The sequence below is a fragment of the Arachis hypogaea genome, chromosome 18 (genome assembly GCF_003086295.3).
Source record: "Arachis hypogaea cultivar Tifrunner chromosome 18, arahy.Tifrunner.gnm2.J5K5, whole genome shotgun sequence".
NCBI lineage: Eukaryota > Viridiplantae > Streptophyta > Magnoliopsida > Fabales > Fabaceae > Arachis > Arachis hypogaea.
The window spans coordinates 12,115,859-12,126,810 of record NC_092053.1 but is presented as its reverse complement, the minus strand read 5'-3'; the positions used below and the strand labels follow the sequence as shown (position 1 = coordinate 12,126,810).

The 10,952-nt window shown below is 34.0% G+C and overlaps 2 protein-coding genes and 1 non-coding gene across 3 annotated transcripts; 2 read left to right on the top strand and 1 right to left on the bottom strand.

Moving 5' to 3' along the window:
* The first annotated feature begins 2,812 nt into the window (after window positions 1-2,812).
* TRNAR-CCU (transfer RNA arginine (anticodon CCU)) lies at window positions 2,813-2,885 on the top strand. The gene has a single exon. It is a non-coding gene; the product is annotated as a tRNA-Arg (tRNA).
* Window positions 2,886-4,442: 1,557 nt separating this feature from the next.
* LOC112769225 (ras-related protein RABA1f) lies at window positions 4,443-6,533 on the top strand. The gene is made up of 2 exons (XM_025813681.3): window positions 4,443-4,960; window positions 5,902-6,533. The coding sequence occupies exons 1-2, from the start codon at window positions 4,737-4,739 to the stop codon at window positions 6,332-6,334; spliced, it is 657 nt and encodes a 218-aa protein (XP_025669466.1). The 5' UTR covers window positions 4,443-4,736; the 3' UTR covers window positions 6,335-6,533.
* A 785-nt stretch (window positions 6,534-7,318) lies between these two features.
* LOC112769224 (transcription factor VOZ1) lies at window positions 7,319-10,873 on the bottom strand. The gene is made up of 5 exons (XM_025813680.3): window positions 10,671-10,873; window positions 10,143-10,389; window positions 9,772-9,930; window positions 8,461-8,962; window positions 7,319-8,335 (listed from the first exon to the last, which is right to left on the bottom strand). The coding sequence occupies exons 2-5, from the start codon at window positions 10,362-10,364 to the stop codon at window positions 7,863-7,865; spliced, it is 1,356 nt and encodes a 451-aa protein (XP_025669465.1). The 5' UTR covers window positions 10,365-10,389; window positions 10,671-10,873; the 3' UTR covers window positions 7,319-7,862.
* Between the last annotated feature and the right edge of the window lie 79 nt (window positions 10,874-10,952).

Here is a 10,952-nt window from a genome sequence, read left to right as displayed (position 1 = left end):
GATATATGCACTTTTTCGATTCACCCTGCGTATTAATTTCGATTCATTTATTTTTTCGGGGCTCTTAATGTTTGATAAATACCCTGATTCCATTCACTGTCAACCTGGAACAAAATAGCAGGCAGACATTCTAACAAATATATATTAACATTTCAAACCAACAGAACAAGGACTAATTCATCTTGAATTAGATATATACATTAACATTAAATTTCCAATAACATTTACATTAATATTCACATATATACATTGTTTGGTTTTTTAAACAAGTTAAATAAAATAGTGCTAATTACAACCAGTCAAACAAAATATATCCTATTTACTATCTATATCCCCAAATGTGAATTTACAATAAGGGCTAGAGAGGGCAGCAAATATCTTTGGGAGTCTTATTTCTTCAGATGCCCGAATCACTTGATCTCTGATTTTGTTCAGTTTGTGCAACAGAATATTTGAAACATATTCGAGCCTGAAGCCAAAAAAATTTAATCAATACTTCACTCAATACACCGACAAGGACAATCATGCATATTTTAATCAAGTGAGTCAAAATGGCCAACCCAACTGAACCGAAGACCATTCATATGCTGAATAAAATGTGATAAACATTCAATCATCAAGAAAAACTTTTCTGCATGCAAAAGAACTCAACTGAACACATAACAATCAAGTGAATCAAATGACAAACACCATTAAACTGAACACCAATCATATGCTGAATAAAACGTGATAAACATTCAATTATCAAGTAAATAATTTCTGCATGCAAAAGGACTCAACTAAACACACTAATAATCAAATGAATTAAAATAACCAACTCCACTGAACTGAATTTCATTGATGTTCTGAATAAAACTTAATAAACATTCAATCAGTAAGAAAAATATTTCTGCATGCAAAAGAACTTAACTGAACGCACTAACAATCAAGTGAATCAAATGACAAACACCTGTGAACCGAACACCAATCATGTGCTGAATATAACGTGATAAACATTCAATCATCAAGTAAATTATTTCTACATGCAAGAAAACTCAACTGAACGCGCTAACAATCAGGTGAATCAAATGATAAACACCAGTGAACCGAACACCAATCATGTGCTGAATAAAACGTGATAAACATTCAATCATCAAGTAAATCATTTCTGCATGTAAAATGACTCAACTAAACACACTAACAATCAAATGAATGAAAATGCGGAACTCCACTGAACAGAAAGAAAATAAGAACACATTTCCATTCCTATGCCCTAGTTACGCCAAAAAAATGGAATTAGATTAAGTCAATCTACTAAACGAAGTAACTCAATTCAGTAAACCTAAAATACAACTAAGAGAAATGCGAAAATACAAAATTTTAAATTAACAGTAGTTTTTATCATATCTTTCGCAGTCTCTGTTCTTGTTTTCGTTCGTTTTTTCTTCTTCCTTTCGAAATTTTCTCGCGATTCTTTTCCAGTACCGGTTTTCACAGAGAACACGAATGAAGTTTGAGAGATTTTGAAAGAGATTCAAAGTTCTCGAGTAGCAGTTTCAATGTTAAAGAAGGAACGTTATTTCATATCAAGGCGCGAATGAATATGTTAACGTTTCGGTGCTCTGGGCGCATGTATACACGCTCATTTAATGGTATTGGTTTTTTTTTTATTGGGCCAGTTTAGATGGATTTGGATAAAAAATTATATGAATATGTAGCATGACTGTTTAGTTTAATAGTCTAACAACATACTTTATCATATACTTTTAAACATTGATGACAAAAAATAATAAATTCTGATGATCCTCTAGTATTTCTTTTTTTACGAAAATAAATCTTTTTATTTTTTTAGTTGAAGATGTAAAGTATAATATTTAACCGTTTAATATTTTATCTTTCATTTTTTTTTTGTCTCACATATAAAATATACTATAAGAATACCTTCTCAAGTGAAAAAAAAATAAAAGGATCCAATCCCGGAGTTTCACATCATATATAGATAGGATAATTGGTATACAAGAGCGTAGAGTTTGTGAAAATAACTAGCCCTTAATGCATTTCAACTCTAATTTGATCCATTGATGTCCAATAAAGAATTAAAGATTCTAATTAATAAAGTTATCTATTTTGGATGTTCCCTATGAGTTCGAATCCATCAACTAATCCGATCAATCTATAAGAGTTGTCTAACTCACAGCCCAAACCGCATAGGTTGAGGGACCTAAGTAACAATTTAGGTGGAAACTCAGGTGCAATCGATTTCACGTGAAGTTGATATCTAAGAGCCATTAGATGATTTAACTAATTTGACTAAATTTTCATCTAAGATATCAACTTCATGTGAAGTCAACTTCACTTGAATTTTCACCTACAATCTAACCACTTATTAAATAGAATTTCATCATATTTGAACTTTGTTTCCACCATATACAACCTCCTTACAAATCGAAAATACAGATAAGATTGAACGAATGAACCTACCTCCATCACTTTGAAACAACACAGTATAAATTTGTTAGATATGATTTTGGTCACTTCACACACATTCACATAAACCTAACGTTTACTTCTAAAATTCTTCTAACTTAAGCGTCAAAATCTTTAATTTTTTTTCTATAGTACACTCAATATCTTAAAAGGATATCAATATTCAATACCTAAGGATAAATGAATATTAAGACACACCGAAATAATAATCAGAGAGATATTGGTACTTTTAAAGCCGATATGGCAGGCACCGAAACTTGCTCCAAATACGTACAATACATAAACATCATCCTCCTCTTTATTGAATTGTCATCAAGAAAACAATATGCAAGGTGCTATTATAGAAGCGCCTGTAGCTCAGTGGATAGAGCGTCTGTTTCCTAAGCAGAAAGTCGTAGGTTCGACCCCTACCTGGCGCGTTTTTATAAACCACTAGAGAATGAAATGTTTTTTTATTTGTGTTCACACCTTACACAAATTGAACATTCTTTGGCTTAATCGCAGCCTTAATATAGCGATGACCAGACATTTTCTTTTCCGTCTAGCAAATTGTCACACGATATATATATATATATATATATATATATAGGGGACTCGAACTCGGAGACTATGTCATTTGAGCTATTAAGAGTATGGGGAGACTATGTCATTTGAGCTATTACTTATTTGCTGTCACACGATATATTAGTATTGAATAATATAGCATTTGCATTATACATGATGTCATGAAATGAAGTATGATAATGAGAATGAATGATATGACATAGTATTTCCCTACTTAAAATGTGTCTTGCCAACCAACTAGATTTGACAGAGTTAGCAAATGGTATATTTTTTAGAACACTTTGTTATAAGCTTAATTCTTGGCAAAATGTAAAAAGGAAAAAAAAAAACAAAAACTGTTATAGAGGTATATATCCATTTCAGTAATTCAGAGTCTCAATATGCAACTAGTCATATTGTTGAAGAATGAAGATGGATAACTTCTTAATCAACAAAAAATCGTAATATTATTGGATACAAGTATGTTAAAATAATTCAACTAAAAGCTAATTTATTTATTGGATATAAGTATGTTAAAGCTTCAAAAAGTACATTTTCTTTTACTTGGTTAATTCAAGACATCTCTTTTTATAAGGGTTTCAAGTAAAGTACTCTCAAATAAATTTTATTTGTTCTAAAATAAAGAGAATTATAAAGTGATGAAATAATAGATAATCACACTTGAATTATGTTGTGAGATTCATTTGTATTAAAACAAATCTCTAATGATAATTAATAACTATGTTAAGTGTATACAAAAAGCAAAAAATAATTACAGGATAAAATATATATTAAAAATGAGTTAAACAAAATAATATATTTATATATAAATATATAAAAATTAATTTTAATAATTATTTTTATGTATAAATAATATTTTTAGATAATTAATTGTCCCCTCACTTTTATTATTTTTCAAATGGAAAAATATATGGAACCAAAATGTGACCAGCCAAAAAGTAAACAAAATCGTTTAATTAAAATCACTTTTTGAATAATATGTTTGAAAACGCTCCTGAGATAACGGAGCACAAATCAAAACTCGATTTTTCATGGAACCCAAACATATTTTGACTGATTTTTGGTTGATATGTTTTTTGGTTCCTAGTTATTCTCTTTGTATATCCTTCTCTCTTCCCTTTTGTCATTCTTTTCAAAATTTATTGCATACCCAAAATAATCACACAAATCCATTTTCAAGTTTCTTATTTTGGGGGCAATTTTTACTTTTTATTTTGCCCAATATATTTTTTCTACTTTTATCATTTAGATAAGTAACATTGATTTCCTTGAATCTTGATGTTGAAGGAATAGTACAACAAGAGAAGCAAAGAAAGCAACAAATCCCCCACTTGACATCATCATTATTTTATTAATATTATGATTGTTAATTATTAATTTATTAATGATCATTTTACCAAAGAAAATAAAATAGTATTAAATAAGAAGAGATCATTCATCATTTGAGCTTTGAAGGCTTCTCCCTCCCTTCTTCAATACGCGCCTTTCTTCCTTCTCTCTCTCGTTCTCCGTGTACTGTCTTCTACAATTCAACTACAAATTCAAAAAAGTTTCAAGCTTTAAACCCTGAACAGCACCAAACTCAACGGCCCTTAACAACAATCAAGAGAGAAAGAAACCCCACGCTGAATTTTCGATCAGCACAAACAAAGGCAAGAACACTCACAATTCAAACTCCAATCGAAATCCTTTAGTTCTTCAAAAAAATGGGTAGCGCTTACAAAGCAGAGGAAGAGTACGACTACTTGTACAAGGTGGTGCTGATCGGAGACTCAGGTGTTGGGAAGTCGAACCTGTTGTCGAGGTTCACCAAGAACGAGTTCACCTTGGACTCAAAGTCCACCATTGGCGTCGAGTTCGCCACCCGAACCGTCCATGTTCACGACAAGATCGTCAAGGCTCAGATTTGGGACACTGCTGGCCAAGAAAGGTCTTTTCTTTTTTCCTCAATTCATGATCTTTCTTCTTCTCTTTTTGATTTTTGTTTTGCTCAATGCTATGTGTAAGATTTGTTTCCCGATGATGAATTGAATTGAGTAAATTTCGCAAATGAGTGATCTTGTTATGTTTAGAGGTATTGTTGGGTTTGATCTTGATGATCTGGGCACTGGATCACTGGTCACTGATCAATGAAACAGGGGATTCTGAAATCTGGAGTAGGATTGATTAGTGTGCCAATGATGGTGCTAGTTCTTTCTCTTTATGCTTTAATGATATGGTTTTGATGGATCATCGATGTGCTAATGTTGGATAATTGATTTCCTTAGTGTGTGTTGGTTGTTTTTTGTTTTTTTGGTGTTGGGGGGGGGGGGGGGGGGGGGGGAGTGTGTCTGAATGCTTGATGTTCAATCCATTGGATCTGGGTGCGGTAGGATGCAAAATTGTTGTGTTATTTTGGTTGTTTTGCAATTTGTTCATTTTTGTCAAGATGAATTAATCCTAAACAATGGTTGTTCTGATCAATACTTAATGCATTGGAGTATTGGACTCTTAGCTCTGTGTGAATGGCTCTGGTAAAATAAACCATTTTGAAGTGAGATAATGTGACGATTAAGGTCAATCTTAATCTGCCAGTGAGAATGGTCTTACAAATACAAGAACATGGTGTTACATAAATTGTGAAATAGAGAGAAAGTGTGTAACATATTTAATGTAAGGTGAAAAGTTCTATGTTACATATGGATTATGGAATAACCTATTATGTAATAATACAATCTTTGTGGCCTTGTCTAGTTTAGTCTAGTCTAATATTCTAATCAGCATTCTTTTTTTTTCCTTTTTCCAAAATATGTGTACTCATTCTACATTCTTTACTCATTCCTGAATGGTGAATGCCATATTTATCTGTTTCTTTCTTCTCAATTATCACAGATACCGGGCAATCACAAGTGCTTATTACCGAGGAGCTGTAGGTGCATTGGTTGTGTATGACATCAGCAGGCATGTGACCTTTGAGAACGTGGAGAGATGGCTGAAGGAGCTTCGCGACCACACGGACGCCAACCTCGTCGTCATGCTGGTGGGGAACAAGGCGGATCTACGGCACCTGCGTGCCGTGCCAACGGAGGAAGCCAAGGAGTTTGCTGAGAGAGAGAAGATATACTTCATGGAAACATCAGCACTTGAGTCTTTGAATGTGGACAGTGCCTTCACAGAAGTGCTAACTCAGATATACAATGTTGTGAGTAGGAAGAGCCTTGAGGCTGTGAATGACACTGCAGCATTGCCAAAGGGACAGACCATAAATCTTGGAAGCAAAGATGATGTCTCAGCTGTTAAGAAATCTGGTTGCTGCTCGGCATAGTTTGTGAGAGATCAAAGAGAGCAATTCATCATCATAGACAGTGCGAAATAGTAGTATACTGAAATTTTTTTTTAGAATGCATATGAATGTTTGATACCTTACCATTTTGTTCTTCACATTTTTTTCCCACTTATTTTGGGAAATTTGGTGTATTGGCATATTCTATTGATTGATATGAATGAGTGATCTTTTTGGTTTTTGTGTTTTTTTTTTGGGATTTTGAAGATAATATTTAAGGTAGTGGATTTTAACTCATTTGAATTGGGTTAGGATGACTCATTAAAGAAATTTAATTTACAAATAGGACTTTTATGAATCTATTTATTTTACATTGGGTATAGACGTATAGTAGTGGAGAATTAGGAAGAAAAACAAGTGTGTTGGATCTTTGGTTCTTAAAATCAAGTAAATATTTAAAATATCTTAAAAGATGGAAATAAAATAAAATAAAATAATGAGATTTTAACAAGAACTATATATATATATATTTCCTGTTTGGCTCTTTTTGTCAGTTTCCAAACTTGGACAAATTGTTGGTGCATGAACCAGTAGTACGTAGCATGGACCAAGTGGTTGGTTTCATGGCGAAGCAACGTGCGGACGAAGCATCTCCAGCTTTCCTCAAACCCCTTCATGTTATAATATTATACTTATGAAATTCCTTGCTCCACACGATGTAATGATATCGCTCTTTCATTTTCCTTATCATAACATAATTTACAAAACGTGATACACTCTGCATTGTTTAAGGATAATACATATTTGGGAAATCTAGTAATATTTGATTCAAGTAATATTTAGCATTACCAAATTTTTTTCACAAGAAACTCATCATTTCAAAAGCACTCTAAAAATGAATGTCTTCTTTGTCAAAACTCAAAACAATGAATTGAAGTTACCATCCAATTTTTAAAGTTCATTAATGGCTATAAGAAAGCAATAAAACTGTCCTGTGTAAATAAGTATCTGACAAAGACAAGCCACTGAGCAGAACCACAAAGCAAAAATAATGAAGTGCAGATTCATGAATTACAGATTTATAATGTAACTTAATTACACGATTATGTTGCTCCACTAATGCTAAAATGGGTACTGTTTGTATGAGAATGCATCATTTACCAGATGGCAGCAAACTTCATGCGCATTTTAAGAACATACATGATCTGCATAGAAAATCAATTTTGCCACCACCACCATGAAACACCAATGCTAAAACTTGCTACAAAATAGAAAACTAAGGCATGCAACCTAATGGTTCTATTTGTATTGATGCTGTGTCAGAAATTGGGAGGTGCTTGACCACAAAAGGGAGCTCCCACTGATGCCCCCCCAAAAGGATCAGAATCTTCCCAAATGATAACAAAGGCAGCACAATGTCAAATTCAATGCAAACTTGTAACGTTGGACTCAGAGACACTATCTACCACAAGGAACTGTGTTCCTCTAACCAGAGAATGTTAGAAGTTTCCTCATGCTGCTACCTATCCTATGTATGTACATGTTAGTGAGAAATTTGGCAAGAACAAAATCACTCTGGATTTTTTGTTTCATGCTCAGGAGATCCACCATTCTCAGACTTGGCCTTTATTTTTCCGTCAGCGGTGCCTCCATCATCTCCCAAAACATCAGCACTTAGCTTTCCCATCTTATTTTGTAAATCAGCAAGAGATTCCTTTGTCAATTTTGCTTTAGGACTTTTCTTTTTATTATCGACAAACTTTAGTTCCAGTCGATACAATGCTAAGCTATCTTGGTTGTTGATCTCATACTCATACAAATGCCACTCGAGATAGCTTAGGGGCTGGGGATCCATATAATAGGACCTCTTATGTCCCCCATGTTCCTTCATCACCTGCTTCCTTGATTCATGCCAGCCACGCCCATTGTAATCTGGAAGCGATCTTTGCTTTCTATTTCCGCTCACAAATGCCCTTCTAGGCTGGTCGAAGAAGAGCCACTCCCTCAAAGTTTCACCCTCAAGAAAAGAGAGATCAAATAACTCTGCAACAACAGAAGAAAGTACTGATTTAAACTTGAACAATAAAACTGCAGATGATAGCATGATTGTTGTTAAACAACAAATTAAATTGTAAGAATGTTATCAGTAATTGACTTCACGAACACACCAGGAGCTTTCCACGGGGATTTAGTTGAAGCAGCGCCCTCACATTTAGGGATGCCAACTTCCTTTCCCTGTGTCTTTGCAAGAAGTGCAGCAAATAAAGGGCCATCTTTTACTCCAATGCCTCCAGGGCGCAAAATTGGGGTCATTCCAGGAAGACCCTCGTTATTTGCCAAAAGCTCATGACCGCTGCTGCAGTAGTCCTGGCAAATTTGCAACCCTTGAGCAGGTCTGAAACAATCCCATAGAGAACATTTAGGGCCTAAAAAAGCAGAAGGAGGAGGGCAGATATTTGGAAGAACGTTGGGCATAGTATCCTCTTCACACTGTTTGGCCTCATTTTCAAAAAATTGGCCATAATCAAAGCCTTCTTCGATAACTAGTGTATGGGAATCCAACTGAGTAATCATATCTGAGGTATCACTTTGTAGAGTTGAAGCAGGGCCATCAAACTGACCAAATCCTTCAAAAGTATCATGTAACATGTGGCTATCATCAAAAGACTTCTGCAAGATACCAAGTGCACATCAGCTTATTTATTGCATCGAATCAGTGAAAGCACGAAATAAAACTAAATACACTACAAATATTCTGTTCATGCATATTCTATTTCAAATTATATCACAGAATTTCTTTTCTGCTTATAACCTAAATCTACGAATTTAACAAGTTAAAATTAATCTAAACAGGAAATCGAGAGCAATGCTGCATGCACTTCCCAAAATTCTCAACAACACTTTCAAATATATTGAACTATGGTTTTGCAAAAGTAAGCTGAGAGTACACAATACATAACCGGGACTAAACGGAACAGATGATGAGAAAAGAAAACACACAACATGAATTAGACTCAGTGTATCAGGACACTAAACTTACATAACTGTTACTACTAAGCTATATAACTATCACACCGATGAAAACAGTACCCAAACTATTAAGTCAATGCATTGTACAGAGCTAATTAATCATGCATTTTTTGTTGCTTTTTCTCTTTTCCCCTAATGGATCCCTAAAACTATAGTTAATTTTGAATCATGCCCTCTTTCACTTGACATAATTATGTCATAAACAGTTAAACAATTTGATCCTTTGATCTCTTTCTCCCATGGTCCATGGAAATCCATACTTGGCAATGGAAAAGCACCACTTTATCTTGCAAAAGTTTCCATATCTTAACTCTTTAAAAGATCACCAAAACATTATTTACAGGATGCAATCCATATTTAGCGAATTCTAAAAGAGAACTAAGAAGCATACTAAATGAAAGTAACAGCCATGCAACATAGACTTTCCAGAACTAGTGGCAGAAACTCACTTCATGAAAAGATGGATAGTTCACATCATGAACAGTGTGAGGATGCAGCTGAGTCTTCAATGTTTCAGGCTTTTCTAATGGACTGATTGCATCATCGTTCTCCTCAAGTTCTTGCAAAAGTTGAGCCAGCTCCCCTGGAAATGAACCAAGGCTTCCTTCCTATAGAAAACCAGCATATTTGATTACCAATAACAACCCAAGCCTTGCCCCACCAAGTGGGAAGATCAAGCAATTTGGTTTTATAAACGACACCATAATCCTATGTAAACTATAATTACAATCAAACCATTTAAATCTAAAACTACTATGCATATCACAAATAACTTCTGATATATATACTTAATTAGCTATGTCTATGATTATAAACATACAGCTAAGGAGGTTGCTGGAGACTCTAGTTCTGCTTTCCACTCTCTAAGCAGTTGATGCATCTGCTCCTCAAACATAACAATGTCTTTATACCTATTCTCCTTCCTTGAAGACTGAAGATTGATGAAAATTCCCTGAATTTTATCAAGATGGTGTTTTTCCTTCTCCTTCATGGATTGATGAGAAGAAGATCCACATTTGTTCTTCAAGTTGTCTTTCATCATTGCAATATTTATGAAAACAGACTATCTGCAATTAGAATCACCATCAGCATTCAGTATTTACACATGGATGCTAAATTTATGGAATAATAAACTAATTAAGAAAAAATATATATCATAATCAGTTGGAGGAAGGAAGCAGTGGGTTGTTGACTTGACTACACAAAACCCTAACCGGGGAGGGAAAAAGTTTCGATTTTGGGAATGAAACTGAAATCACCAAATTGTCCATCTTCCTAATTGAATTGTAAAATTTCAACAGCGCAATTATGATTGAAAGTTGTCCAAGAACGTGGAAACGAGAATTACCTTGAAGAAGGACAGAAGATACAAGTTCTTCTACAATTGGAAGGAGATCTCTTTTCCTTTGTGTCTGCTACATTACCATCAAAGCTTCGCACCGCATTGCATTAGCGTATGTATATTAGGGATCTTTTTGGTCATTCCTCATTATTAATATTATTTTTTCTTATGGGAAAAATGTTATTAAAAAAAGGAATATTTTCATAAGTATTTATTTAATGATAAACACACATAATGTAAGCTTCCTGCACTAAAATGTTGAAAAGAGGAAGCGATTATTTGATATTT

What these genes read in the sequence shown, in the direction of transcription:
- LOC112769224 (XM_025813680.3), bottom strand. Translation starts at nt 10,364, where the DNA reads ATGATGAAAGACAACTTGAAGAACAAATGTGGATCTTCTTCTCATCAA. An exon ending in CTCCAGCAACCTCCTTAGCT is followed by an intron (nt 9,931 to 10,142) that starts GTATGTTTATAA and finishes GGTTTTCTATAG; the next exon opens with GAAGGAAGCCTTGGTTCATT. An exon ending in ATCCCCGTGGAAAGCTCCTG is followed by an intron (nt 8,336 to 8,460) that starts GTGTGTTCGTGA and finishes CTGTTGTTGCAG; the next exon opens with AGTTATTTGATCTCTCTTTT.
- LOC112769225 (XM_025813681.3), top strand. Translation starts at nt 4,737, where the DNA reads ATGGGTAGCGCTTACAAAGCAGAGGAAGAGTACGACTACTTGTACAAG. An exon ending in GACACTGCTGGCCAAGAAAG is followed by an intron (nt 4,961 to 5,901) that starts GTCTTTTCTTTT and finishes CAATTATCACAG; the next exon opens with ATACCGGGCAATCACAAGTG.